At 35.4% G+C, this 14,769-nt stretch overlaps 1 protein-coding gene and 2 pseudogenes across 1 annotated transcript; all 3 read right to left on the reverse strand.

Moving 5' to 3' along the window:
• Window positions 1–408: 408 nt before the first annotated feature.
• LOC120164954 lies at window positions 409–4,010 on the reverse strand (annotated as a pseudogene).
• A 515-nt stretch (window positions 4,011–4,525) lies between these two features.
• Window positions 4,526–5,992, reverse strand: LOC120164920 (annotated as a pseudogene).
• Window positions 5,993–8,022: 2,030 nt separating this feature from the next.
• LOC120164958 lies at window positions 8,023–11,484 on the reverse strand. Its single transcript, XM_039174578.1, has 3 exons — window positions 11,119–11,484; window positions 8,971–10,881; window positions 8,023–8,701 (listed from the first exon to the last, which is right to left on the reverse strand). The coding sequence occupies exons 2-3, from the start codon at window positions 10,558–10,560 to the stop codon at window positions 8,309–8,311; spliced, it is 1,983 nt and encodes a 660-aa protein (XP_039030509.1). The 5' UTR covers window positions 10,561–10,881; window positions 11,119–11,484; the 3' UTR covers window positions 8,023–8,308.
• Between the last annotated feature and the right edge of the window lie 3,285 nt (window positions 11,485–14,769).

Below are 14,769 nucleotides of genomic sequence, written 5' to 3' on the forward strand. Positions count from 1 at the left end.
ATATACAGTACGTTTGTAATTCAATTTTATATGTAGAACAACTTAAATCAATCAAACAACTTAAAACAAAAACTTGTGTTTTTTTTTTCCTTCCTGAAGTTGACAAAAGCCTGTGTTATAATTAGGTCGAGCAAATGTAATAAATAATTAGAGTAGTTGTAGTGTACTTTAAGATAAGGATGGTGATTCAACTAAAACTCCACTTAATTTCATAATTAAAGTTGTTTAACTGCCACGTGTCTCGATCGATTAACAATTTTATATTCGTTAATGACTCATCCAATGCAAAAGTTAATTAATTACAAACTATATTTTTAATGTATCTATATTAACTTAAAAAGTTTATTATGTTCAATATCAATAGTTAATTGGCCACCCTCTCATTGTAATACACAGATTTACATTCAAATGAAATTAATTCTAAAACAAAAGAACTTCTGTGATTAAATGTTAAACAGAACACAAATTTGAAGGAATCTTCCACTGCTGGTAAATAATAGAACCATTTTCCAGCTTGCTTTCAACACAAGAAACATGCACTCCTCGACCGAGTGGTGTTCCGGTCTTCAAGACCTTTCAAAAATGACCTAATTGCTAGATGTTCCGAAGCATATGTCATGAACGACGCTAATACAATCCCTCCGACGACCATCAGACCCGGCCTGGTGCGGAAATAGACACGGATCATGAAAATTAGTAAGACTACTTCAAGACTATGAAAGAGGATGTCGATACATTGCAAGCAAATAAGAAATGAAGCCAGCAAGCTTTGACAACTTATTGTCATCCATTTTTGGTTTCCTCCAATGTCCAACTGTTGTTTGAAAATTGGTTTCTATTAAAAATGCGGAGAAAACAAGATTATCTCGGTAGAAATTACCTTGGGAACAGAGCGGTGATCCCGAAAATAAATGGTAAGGACGGGGCTGCGATCGCCAAAAAAGCCATCCCTAATCCGTAATACCAAGTAACCATATCACACGAGGATGCCTGTCGTTGATAACCTGTAACGAATGTATGAAATTTGTCAACCAATGATATATCAATAATATAATCATACATGATTTATGCATCCGTGCCAAGTAAATAAACCTTTTCTAGAATCTGAATGGAAAGAATCCGTACGAAAAGCAACTAGTCCTGATTGAGTTGATTTTTCCCCCACTGATAAATCAAATGAAGAAAAGCTCCGAACAAAAGAAAGAAAATTGTGAATGTCCACTCATACATCAAGAGCAAACCAGTCCATGGCATCACTTGTCGAGGCACAATTGAAATTGAAATTCCAAGGGACACCAAAGTGGCCATAAAACATACAAAAACTGAAACTCCAACCAAGTACGCAGGCACCTTCGTCTGTGCACTGTTAGAAAACTGGATAAAACCACACCAACAGCAAGTTTACATCGATTTCAGTAGACAAACCAGAAAGAGTTCAGCTTAAAAGTAAAGTGGGGAAACTAACTTGACCGTTTGGGTTAACGATAGTACATGGAGAAACAATAGTTTAAGCAACGGTTCCACTTGACCCGAGTATGTGGTATAGGTATCTGATTTGATTGCACAATGGAGTTCTGCAAAGCGAGCCCATATTCTGCAACATAAAGAAAAATGGTTTTGGAACAGGAAAGCAATCATCTAGGCATGAATTTTGGGAAAGCATAATAATTGATGCCACTAACCTGATGGAAAGAACGATAGAAACAAAAAAGTAAAGCGCAGAAAGGTAAGAGGAAAAGGAATTTGACTATAAGCTCATCATTTGGATTTTTGCCTCCTCCAGTTCCAGGACGGGTTCATCAAGCTGTTCCCTAATATTCTGCAGCATCAGCAAACCGATTATATAGACATTTGTCCTAGTTACAGCAAATATTGGAAATATATCATTGCTTTTCATGTACATTTCTGAAGGACTTCAATATTACCTGCCATACATCAACCGGTTTTAAGAGCCAAGATGTCCACCAATCCCAAGGTTTAAGGGGACCGAGCGTATAGTGAATTACACGAAGTTCACTTTCATCTACCATCCACTGCAAAAGTAATGCAAAAAAGAAAAAGAAAAAAGATAAGGATACTTAACCAGAAAATAATAAGCAAATCCAGAATTTTCTCTCTTATTTTGGCTTTGGCATAAGTTTCATCATGGTATAGCGAGAAAAAGAACGTGTCCCGACAAACGAAGAAAAGAATTGAAACAAATCCTCATGATCTTAAAACAACAGGAAGCATACAAAAGTCTGTCAACGTCATTAATAAAATGAGAATTCAAAACAATGAAAAGCAAATTTCAAATACAATTTTTCACTGGTGAGACTATACTTTGTTCTTGCTATGTTAGAAACATAATGATGTAGCACGTGAAACAAAACTGACAATGGTACAGCAGCATGATATAAAGTTTAAAGCAAAATGTTCATGTAAAATGTAGTAATACTTGTTGGCAAGCACATATAGACCAACATCCGCATTGTATAAAGTAGAGAGTCGTTCCATCTCAGGAGCAGGACGGGATTTCAATACCTCCTCAGGTATATTAGGGTCAAAAACATGGGCATTTGGGAAATCAGAATAATAAGAATTCAGAAAACCCTGATCTCGTCCAGTATAAGAAGGCAAAGTATTTACTTTGCTCATCATATCATTGAAAATAGCTTCAGACGGTTCCACTACCAGGACTCCTGAATTCAGCCTCTCGGAATGCTTCAAATTTGCACAGAATTTCTTACATTTAAAGATATCTACAATGCTTTTGACTACTATAGTATCCGCATCAAGATATACAACTACACAAGCAAACTCCAAGTGTGAAACAATGCAATTCACCAGAAGAAACATCGAAATAGAAAGAACAATGGACTCTGAGAAAAGAATGGCTAAAGAGAAAAGGTGATAACAACTAAAATACATAATATTCAAAAACTCAGTTCTATCCAGCTTACAAAAGAAGTAAAAGAGAAAATTCTTATCATGAGACTTATAGAAAACCTAAATAAATAAAAATAGGATATGAACAATCTAGTAAGAAAATATAGGCAAGTAATCTCCAAGTTCAACCTAACTACCTAGCAAACTTTTAAACAGGCATACATTTAAAAGTTTCAATCAAAAACTTATACAAACTTAGTTCCATGGACTTGATAGTTTAAATTTTTCTCATTAATGATATGGTCATTGACAGTGTAAAAGTTTTGCACTGGCAGTACATCAAATTTCAGCTAAGCCCACTGTATTCATCCTTCAGCTACAAGCCTATGCCTACATTTTCTATGATAGACAAAGATGAACATAAAAAAAATCGAGAAGGATTTACCTTTCTCGTAGTTAGTCATATTAAAAATTTTCAATTTGGTGTAAACTCCCCAAAATCTCTTTGGCCGAACTTGATTCGGATTTGCCAATAAACTTATCATCTCCACTATCCACCCATCAGCCTGCCCAATTGTCCACCAAAGCCAAAAAAAAGATAACAGATTTAGAAGATAGTTCAAATCTTAAGACTTCACTTTTTAAACCACAATCAATAATACTAACATACTTGCCAAATCTTTCTCAGTAAACTAACAGATCATTGATTATAGAGCTAGTATTTTTTTTTTCCAGGAAACAAACAGGAAAGTAATTGGATTGCCTAATTTTACCCTTAGAAGCTTCTTAGCATAATCAGAGACCAAAACGACCATGTCTTTAGTTGATCCAGTGTCCCTTATCGATTTCCCTAAAACCCTGACCCCTAAAAGGAACTCATCTCCGTAAAGCAGCGTCGCGTAAGTTTGTTTCGATGGAGATCGATCTTCAATCCGCAACGCCGCCTTTGATTGGATAATCAAAATGACCAGAAACAGAGCCGAGAGTTTTTGTAATTTCATATTACTCGATTTTCTCGAGAAAATGATCCGGATTTTCTCGAGAAAATTTTGACTTCTTTTATTGAACTAAAGGTCGATGAACACGAGGAACTGTGAACTAGAAGAAGAAGAAGATTCTTCGTTTTATTCAATTTGCGATGTCGTTTTGGACCACGGACTTCTTCGTTTTGGTTTTTTAATCGTTTTATTCATTTTTCTTTTTGCATCATTTTTATAATATACAATTCACATGCAAAATTAAATGGTAATAATTTGTTTAAGGTTTTATAAACAACTGCAGAGCTGTGACCTTTTTCTTTCCAAATTTGCAAACGAAATTCAAAGATTTTCATGGCAAATCTGCTACTCCCTTAACAAGCACTAGTATAGGAGCTACAAGTATAACCACTGTATATAAGAAACAATCACAATGAATGGCAACTACAGAGCTTTTTATACAGCTTGCGACTTCTTTTGTCAACATGCCGAACGAGAAGCCGAGTTCCGGTTGCATCCGAAGCTACTTTTTTTGCATGCCGAACGAGAAGGGGAGTACCTCTGCAACATGGATGAGTGTTGCCGTTTCGAAAATAAATTACACGTGGAGCGGCAATTATCCGATGACTATTTCGGCCGCCTTGTGGAGGTCCTTGAACATACCACATCCATGGTTAGTATGACTTGGAAACAGGTAACATATCCATGCTTAGTATGACTACCATCTTTCATCTCCTCCCCAATTATCCTTCTCCTTCGGTCCTGTTGGCCCCTCCTCGCCATAAAGCTCCGTCTGAAACAGGTCAAAGATGTTCTACACCGACAATCGAACAAAAAAGGGAGCAAATTAATTATCAGATCTAGTTCAGAACGCGAATCATATATTATAGTTGGACCCCATTATCTCATGTAATTCAGCCAACATGGTTATGTAACAACCCCATCTCCAAGATGCATAGCTGCAATAATATGGTACCTGGTGCTTGAGTCCACAGAATACTTACTTCGTGCAGCGTCGTTCCTAATCCCTGTCCCGAGTTTAACCGACCCTTGATGGTACGTCCCGGGGTGTGGAAAACTAGCATGTCCATGTCTGGATGAGTAAACAATTGGCTTATTACCTTCACTATATTCCAAGTCGAAAGCATCCACCCACTCGCCACCGCTATGCTGTGAGAAGTAAACCTGCCACAGTTCTCCAGTGAAGTTGCTTATCCGGAGAGTGAAGTGTTCCCAGTCGCTTACATGTTGCCCGAGTTTGTTCATCTGTATGTTCATTAATCCGATCTTAAGGTTGGCCGGTCCATTCAAGGGACAAAAATATCCACATTACAATATCCGTAAATGTTCCACCCAATGCGTTTCCCTTTTTAACATTATTTCTTGCACTATTATCTCCTGGCAAATCTATCCAAAACTCACCATCATTTGTCCCTCCACAAGGTAAGTTTGAGCCCCAATAATCAATCGGTTCACCTTTACGCTTGCCGTTTTCACATAGAAGTGCACCGTTCTTGAAAAACCATTGCACCGACAGAGGGCAGATAGTCTTCGTCAGGATGAAAGTAAACTCTTGCGCCGTAGTGCTTGATAAGAGCATGAATCTGGTTTAAGTTCGGCATTGCATGTAGTGTGGGATCCAGGTTCTTCAAGCACGCAATCTCCAGCTCGTCGTTTTCGGAAACACAGTAGGTACTGCAGAAGAATGTCCAGACCGAAACACCTTTGCACAACATTCCTCTTTTGCACGTTCTTGCGTTCCAAACCTGAAATGGATCTGTACCAGATGAAACTATGGCATCCTTAATTTCACAAGTCTCTGTAAGATCATCTCGAACACATCTAACTTCGTCATCATCAGGCTCCTCCGGCGTGTCGGTAACCAAAACTCCCATCGCTCTGTAACCCGCCGGTGTGTTCGGCAACCAGAAGAAACCACGACCATAGCGAAGTGAATCTGAACTCCAAATCAACGTGTAGTTGACAGGTTCCTTCAGTGCCGCAAAGCCCGAATCCGAGTCACGTTCACGACAAACTCCTGGAGTCGAAGCTACCCTTTCACTAGCCACAAGAACGTACCCTCTAAGGGGCTGATCATTTGGCTGACAGTAATAACCGAGACAGAAAAAACCATCCGGAATCCCACAGGTTTATAAAATTTTCCACTTCCTTGACCCAGGTGCAAATCCTTGACCTGAGAAAATGGTAGTGCATTACAAAATGAGGATTTTTTTTAACCAACGCCTTAACTGCATTTTTAGAGTTACTATATATAGTAACTCCCCCCATGGACTGTGAATTATTGTCTAAATAATCAGATAAAAATCTTCATAAATCATAATCATCATACATACTTCACGTTAAACAAATAATTACAAAGGCAATTTCTAAAATAGAAAACTGAAAACATTCTGGAATTGGAGAAGGCAAAGAAAAAGGCTGAGGCAGAGGCAAAGGGAAGAACTCATCATCATCTTCATCAGTGTGTTTATTATGCTAACAAAAACAATCACATCCCAGCATATTTAAATCTTCCAAACCCAGAATTTATCTTCAATAACTTCACTTTCCCAACCACTTTTTTCAACTTCCTTTTCAAAGAAAGTACAAAAACAATCAAAGGCAGGGGTTTTTTTCTTTGAAGACAAATTATTAGTGGGACGAAGTTTCAACTTGATCTGTTCTTTGTGTTGGAAAAAATGAAGATGACGATGAGTATTATTATAGGTTTTCGTTGATCATTCTGTTCTGGGAAATGGGTTAGTTTGCCTCGCTTTTAAACTATTCAGCTCAGGACCCCCACATTGATTTTTCTAACTTTTTCAATTTTTGAAGTTGAAAATATTCCTACTTTCAGTTCAATGAGTGTACTCCACACTCTCTTTGTTTAATAATTTTGATTTGTGTTTTTATTTATAATCACTTTGTTGTTCTCTTCGTTCGCTTCTTGATGAGATATTTTCATGATTACATTTGTTTCTTTTTTCTTCTCCTTCGAACTTCGATCATTGTTCTCTTCTTATGAATAATCTATGCTCTCCATATATGACTTGAAGAGTAATCTCTAGTGTGCTTATCAAGAATGTTTAAAATATCTTTTTTTTTTGTAATATTTTATCCATCGATCCCATAGAAAAAAGCTAACATTTTTCTTAGATTAAATATAAAAATTATTGGTCGAGTACATAGATCAAGCTCGAGTTCTAATATTTGATTGCGTTGATATATGATTCTGAGACAACTTTTTTCTCTCAGATTTTATTTGATCTTCGTTGATTGTTTATCCGTCGATTCTTTTTAAAACTTATATCATGTAATTTATTATACATTAAAATTTTATATCTATTTATTATTAATTTATTATATATTAAATAAAATAAAATTCTAAATTTTTTAGTTTCCTGTCCGAGTCAAAACAAAAGTATATGTTAAAAGAAACACAACAATTGAGATTAGATTTAAGAATGTTTTTTTCATTTAAAAATAAGATTAAGAATGTAAGTTCACGCCCCTCAAATCGCGTAAAGGTTCTGTCAATCTTTTTTCGAAGTATAGAATGCCGTTGCAAAGCTGTTTATAAAAGAAATTATAAGCTACGTCTTCCTCATCCGTTGTACATACGCTCCTCCAATAGCATTGCGCCGTATACAACAAAAGCCGTCATTAGAAAATTGGATTTAACCATGGCTTCAATCAATGGCCGCTTCTAGGTTCCACGAGAAGCTGTTTAATTCACGAAAGACTGTTGAGGTATCTTACCATCTTCTTGGACAAGTTTATGATGTGTATTTGGTTTGGTAGTCTACTCAATAACGAAAGTGCTCGATGCAACGCTTGTTGGGAGGAAGTCTTAGAAGAAACCTATGGGTGTGAGAGTAGCAGATAACACATACACAATGTATGCAACACGTTGCAGTTTGAGGTGCTACATTCGAGTCACCAGCATCATTCTCTCGAGTTGACGTCCAAGTTCACAAACGTTTACTCTTCGTTCACGTGTAAAGGATGTCGAGACCCTACCAAAGGCTAAAGGAGATGGATAAACAATCCAAGTCGGAGGAAGATGACCAAAGCGGCAGTGATCGAATATTCAGAAATGCAAAAGCAGAAGAATGAGGAAGAAAGTTGGTTGTGCGTGCCACTAATTATGACATGGAAGTTGATACCAATCACATAACCCAAAAAAATACCTTGATGATCAATGACTTGCATACAAAGATTTTCATGTCCACGAAAATTTAGAATTTGAAACAAAGCTATTTAAAGAAATCAAATGAGCAGAATCCGTCCCTCCCCATTCCAAATCATATAACAATACAACGACACAAGAAGACATCACAGTGATCTCTCTACCAATCATTCTGAAAATGAAATTCCAAATGTCAGATGGGTACAGGGAGTTGCCTTACCTTTTGTCTGCAGCTGATGCCATTGAAGGGGGCTGAAATAACGACCGTGTAAAATTATTCTTCCACCTCTTCATTCCCCTGCTGGCCCCCGTCCCCACCTTTGGCTGCTGCTGATGGGGCCTGCCTCTTGTGCTTCTTGCTTTTCGCTTTTTTGGCTTTCATACGACGTTTTTTCTCGTTGGCATCGACCCAGGTATAGTGGGAGGGTATGTGGAAAGGATCGATCTCATCCTTATACCGGTGACTGTCGCTATCACTTGCCTGGCCACCACGAGCCCCTCTCATCCATGAAATCCATGATGTTGAACCCTCTGATTCTCTTGACTTGGAATCCTGGAAATGGGCAGGGCTGGAAAGAGGCGTTGAGAACTCCTCCATAGGTTGAAGCTCCTCAAATTTCGTGAAAGTGACAAGTACCCGAATAGTTGGGACAATCGGTATGGCAACCTGGAATAGGGGAAAATGAGATCAATAGCAATCATTAATAACTTAAAATATCAGGACTTGAGAAGATATTTGCAGCAAACAGCCCGATAACAAATGTTCAGACAGCAAGACAGTAGCTGATCAAAGGAAGAGATATGTGAAGCGAGTGGTACGAATGAAAAAAAATGCATTCACGTTATAAATAAAGCTGGATTATGCATACAATTAAAAACTAAACAGGATTTTACCATACAACCAAATAATTAGTTTAAGTATACATCTTAAATTACCTTGACTGGAAATGTACCCAAGGGCAGTTTAGTAGTCAAAAGCTCTCTCAGTCTTCTTATAGCCTTGACCTTGTTGGCTAATATGTCGAGTAAAGGCAGAAGTTCCTCTGTCTTTAAAGGGAAATCTGGTGTTAACCACAAAACGGGTCTTAAGCCCTTTTTGTACTCACTCTCATGTTTAGCATCATTAGGGGGGCCCTTCTTCTTCTTCTTGCTGCCTTTATCTTTACCCTTCTTGCCATCAACATCTTCCTTTGAAATTTCTGAAGATGATTTGTGTCTATCAACTTGTCTCTGATTGCTGCTACCTTCAGGGGCCAATTTCGAGAACTTCTTCAAAATCTTTGAATCCTCGGGACTATCACTATTCTTCGAGCCTTTCTTATTCCAGCCAAACCAACTCTTCTTATCCTTAGCAACACCATTTGATTCACAATTTTCATGGGAACCTCCTGAACCATTTTCTTCGCAGTCAGTGACTCCATGCACGACATCATCACAAAGGCCATCTGAATTTCCCATACGAAGTGCCGAATCCAGTTGCATCCGTTCTTCGGCTGTTAATACATCATCATACGCATCATTTTCGCCGCCATTTTCCATCCTCTCTTCGTCATCTACAGAAAAAAGCTCTTCATCAGTCATTGCACCAGGAACCCTCCTTGACTTCACACTCACCGTCACATGAAGCATATCATGAACTTTTGCCTTCCAGTTCCCGACCATCTCACTTTTCTCTTGTCGCCTCCAATTCAAACTAGGAACAAGCTCAGCCTGAGTAACATCAATACCAGGCCTATACATATTCGTTTGGGACATCAATGCTACTTCATGAGCAACCTCCGATTCTGTTGGTTGTTGACCAGCCCCCTCCAAAGCATTTGTAGCTTCTTTTTCCTTATGAGAAAGAACAATCAAAGAGCCCGGAGGAAGACAGAGATTATCATCCTCAGAAGTGTATCCTTCCCCTAGAAACATAAATGTTTGGTCTGATCTTTGAATACGGAACCCATCAAATCCAGCAAGTGTCATATCTGCACGGAGATTTGAACCTCGCTTCCAAATATGGTAAGTGTCTGATGGTGCAATGCGACTAATAAACGGAATAACAGAACTTTCAAAATGAAAAGTTATCTCCATGTAAAAGTCACGGATACGGGCTGCTGAAGCAACAATCCTGGGAAGTCTACGACACCACTTTGCCCAAGCAAGTGGCTGGTAGTGTCGGGCAATGATCATAGCAATTGCCTCTTCCCTTGTGCATACTGCTTCTTGCAAAGCACTCCAGCCATGCTCATTTTGAAGGCTCCAATCTGCTCCAGCTGCCATTAAAATCTCAGCTGAGATTGGATCTCGCAAACGCACTGCTAAATGCAGTGGAGTCTCCCTATCTGGGACATCACGACGATCTATGACTGCTGAGACAGCATCAGCCTGAAGCTCAGCCTCAAGAGATTCAGCTTCAGTATTAACCTCGCCAGCCTTGGCAAGCTGAGGGAGAGTCGAGATAATGCGCCTAAGCCCAGCATAGTCAAGTTGGGCAACAGCTAAATGGACAGGACTATGGGCATACTTGGAAAGATCCTCCATAGTACTATACTCTGTCTTTCAGTTTCTATCCTTAAGCTATGATTACCTCCATCATAACCCTAACACTAAAAACATAAAATTTAACAGAACAACTCCACCTCAAATCTCCCTAACAGCATCTTTTAGATTCTATTTTTTTCGAAGGTTCCAAACTTCCGAGATTAGGGCTTTTAGGCTTCACCATACAACTTCAAAACTAACAACTATGAAATTAAATCAAAGTCGGCGATGCTTTAATTGCTTCGCTATTTCCCAAACGCCTTCCATAGTGCTAGCGTTAGTTCCATTTACACGAAGTTAAAGCTTCCACAGAGATAAAATCTGTAAATGTAATCCCCAAGACAATGAACTCCAGTAAGTAAATTTTACATAAGACAATGAAAAGTTTGCTTTTTTTTCTTCTTTTTCTCCCCCAGAAATAAGCAAGTATCAATTTTTTTAAAAAAAACAATTAGACATCAACGTCTTAACTATTTTACAACGAACCTGAGGAAGCAATTATTTTTGTTCATTATCTAATCTGCCAAAATAAACACGAAAAGGAAGGCAAAAGCAAACCTGAGGAAGCAAAGCAGCATCCAAACAAAGATCCGCAAGCCAAACCGATCAATTAGGTCTTTCTTTCTCTTTCACAAAAACAGCAGTTAAAAGTTGAGGCTTTAAAGAGCGATGGAGAGAGGAGAGGATTAAATCGAACAATTAACGTCAATTTCAAGATACCCGATCGAGAGGTAACGATCTTAATCTTTGAAACAGTGACTGGCCTCCACACCACGAGTCGAGCTAATCCCTCCTCCAAACTCGTTACTTAACTCAGAGATCTCTCCTCTCTCACTGTTTTTTTTTTTCCTTAATGAAGTTTCTCTCTCTCTAGAAATGTGATATTTTTTGGTTTCCTATCTATCCATCCATCTCCTTCATCTCTGCAAATTGGCAGGACCACTGGCTTAACTATTTTTCTCTTTTCTTTTCTGTTTCTCCTTTGGTGAAATTCTACATAAGGTCCTATGTCTTTTTAGTGGATCTAATCTTTTAGTAGTTTATTTCACCTTTTTTATTATAATTTCATCCTTTCGGGTTTTTTATTTTTGAAATGAGTTATTCGTATATAAATTTATTTTTAATTCAATGAATGAAATAAAAATGAAACATATACTAACGTGTTAATATATAATATTTAAACTATTTAAAATTTTAAAATTTTAAAATTTATAAATTAAAAATATTGAATACTTTAATAATATGAAGAAGAAAAATTCACATATTGATAAGTATTATAAAAAAATTTCAAAATGTGTAAAATACATCTCTAATTGTACATGAAAACATAAAATTATTGTAAAAGGACTAAATCCATAAGAAATGAAAAATACATGTACTTACTTAAGGATTTGGCATTTTTCTTTTCTTGCTTTGGCGGAGTGGTGCGAAATTACTACTGCTGCCATCCACAGCAGTTATTTTGCCGAGACTAAAGACTACAGTAATTCAAAGAATGTAAAACAAAAATTAACAGGTACGATGATTTTTAATTAAAGAAAATAAAAGCTAAAATATAATCAATTAGTTAGCCATTACTGATTTAATTTAAGGATCTTAATAGTTAATATATTGAAATCAGATCAGATATTTCTTCGAATAATAACAACCAAAATAGCTTTATTGAATTATTAAAACTAAAGATTATAATTTAATTCGAAATTGATAGATTTTGATTTGATAGGGCTAAGATTTTTAAAAAATTATATAGTTTTAGGTCTGATCGAATTCGAGTAGAGGGTCAAAAAATTCGACTCGTCCTTACCTAAAGATAATAGTAGAATTTCTTCAAATAAATCTATAAATAATTGTTATAATGCCCTTTCTCTCTATTATCTTTTTAATTAAATATTTATTTTATATTGGGTTGATCAATTCGGATCGAATTTATACTATGAAAATTTAAGTCAGGTCAAAGTCGAATGATGAGTATATATTTTTTCGAATCGAATCAGGTAGAGCATATATATTTTCAAGTCAGGTTGAGTTGACCAAAAACCCAACCCAACTTTACTAGTTGTCATCCTTAATTAAAAATGGATTAACTACATGATTGATCACTTATGTTTATGTTTTATCTATTTTTCCTCAATGATTACAAAAAAAGATAATATATGGTCACTTTCATTTTTATTCAGTTAAGATGTGGTCACCGCGAGTTAACCACTGTTAAGTATTTTAGTATAATCACACATTTAGTCTCTATTATTTATATATTTTCTTATCTGAGTTCTACTTTTATTTACATATATGTAAATAACATGAATCAAATGTATGATTATACTAAAATATCATGCCACCTAATTTGTCAATCGTTAATGAGAGTTAACCCGTGGCGACCACATCTTAATTAAATAAAAATGAAAGTGATTGTGTCTTAACTAAATAAAAATAAAAATGATCATGTATTATTTTTTTTAAAATAAGTGAAAAAATAGACAAAATACAAACATAAGTGATCAATCATACAGTTAACCCTTTAAATATTTTAACTTAAAATTATGCCAATTTTTTATGCAATGAACTTATTGTACATAGACAAACAGATTATTTAATTATAGATTTAAAAGGACGATTAATATTTTTTAATAGAATAATTTATAGATTATTTCAAATTTAACATTATTTAATACATATTCATTAGTAATGCTAGATTTCATTTAAAAAAATTTATTAATAAAAATAAACAAAACAGCTTCAACGTGAAATAAGTTACACGAGAGATTAAATTTGACATGATTATTGACAAATTAATATATTCTAAAATAAATTTTTAGCTCGTATAAAATTATCTCTGTAATATAAACACATGTATTGTATTATATATGTATTTTTTGTATCGTAAAATATTTACTTTTATCACTTTTAGCATAAACCAATGTAAGAGTATGAGCGAAACCAGAAAGGACCGATGGGAGCTTTGGTCTCTCTCAATTAATTTTTTTTTCACGTTAATTAATATTTAAAAAATAGATAAAATAAGTTTTACCGCATCTCTCTTTATTAAAAAAAAATTTATATTTGTAGGAAATAGAAAGATATTTTGAGCCTCCTTTAATAAGAAAGGTGCTGAAATTTGTGTTCCAAAATACTCTTGAATGCTTAAGTCAATCAATAATTGATGATGATGAAGGTAGTGGAAAATAGTAGCTTGATTATGGTGTATCAATAATTGCTTTGAAAGTGAATCACGTTGTATCGAATATATTATCCGAGTCCCTAAAAAACAAAAACAGGGATATTGGGAGTGGAAGGTCACTTTCAGAATTGTATGGGTGAGGTGCGTTAAGGGTACACTGGCAACCGTCACCGTTGATATAATTATGATGGCAACTGACCTTCTGCTTTCTACTTCGCATTTCACAAAGCAAGTGATAATTTTCTGCAGTTGGTGCCAACTCCCAACTCGTATATCTTTCATATGATATATACAATACATTAATGGGTCAAGAATCCCAACCATGAAAAAGAAAAGAAAATTTGAAACTATATAGAAAAGACAGGATGGACAAGGTAAGAGATGTTCAAAAGTAATATACGGATACATAGCTTTTATTTCATTTATTTATACTTGATTATGGGTCATATATGTGTGTGTGTTTAATTTTTTTAAAATTATAATGATTTGGGATTATTGGAGATTGTAAATTAATGAATAAGATTAAAGATTTAAATCACAATTTTTTATGAAAAAATAAATAAATAATTTGAACAATTAATACATACTCATATGATAATTTTAAATCAATACAACTTTTTAATTTTTACACTATAAATCTATCCATGGCATACTATATATAGATACTATAGCAACAAGTTTTGTACTTAGCTTAAAGACAAATTAGAAGATGTGACTTGGTTTGGCTTGGAATTATCAAATATTATGATATGAACATATTGGACTATGATTTGATATAAGATATTTTTTTTACAAACACCAAACTCATCATCTTTCAATCATTAAAAAAAATCTAATGATTCAACAAATGAAGACATCTCACACGCAAATTGTTTGTCCTAATTTGACTCAAATTGATTATAGTTCAAATAATATTTATTTTTCTAAATATACATTAAGAATCCATTCGGTAGTACTGAATTGAATTATATTTCTTAATATTTTTCACTTCTGTAAAAGAAGTTACTGCTTAATTCAATGACTTCATATAT

This window comes from Hibiscus syriacus, unplaced genomic scaffold (assembly GCF_006381635.1).
Source record: "Hibiscus syriacus cultivar Baekdansim isolate YM2019G1 unplaced genomic scaffold, ASM638163v2 tig00111558_pilon, whole genome shotgun sequence".
Lineage (NCBI taxonomy): Eukaryota > Viridiplantae > Streptophyta > Magnoliopsida > Malvales > Malvaceae > Hibiscus > Hibiscus syriacus.

Excerpts from the sequence above, each read along its gene's own strand:
- LOC120164958 (XM_039174578.1), bottom strand. The coding sequence starts at position 10,560 with ATGGAGGATCTTTCCAAGTATGCCCATAGTCCTGTCCATTTAGCTGTT. Across the intron at positions 8,702-8,970 it reads TGGGTACATTTCCAGTCAAG|GTTGCCATACCGATTGTCCC; the intron begins GTAATTTAAGAT and ends CCCCTATTCCAG.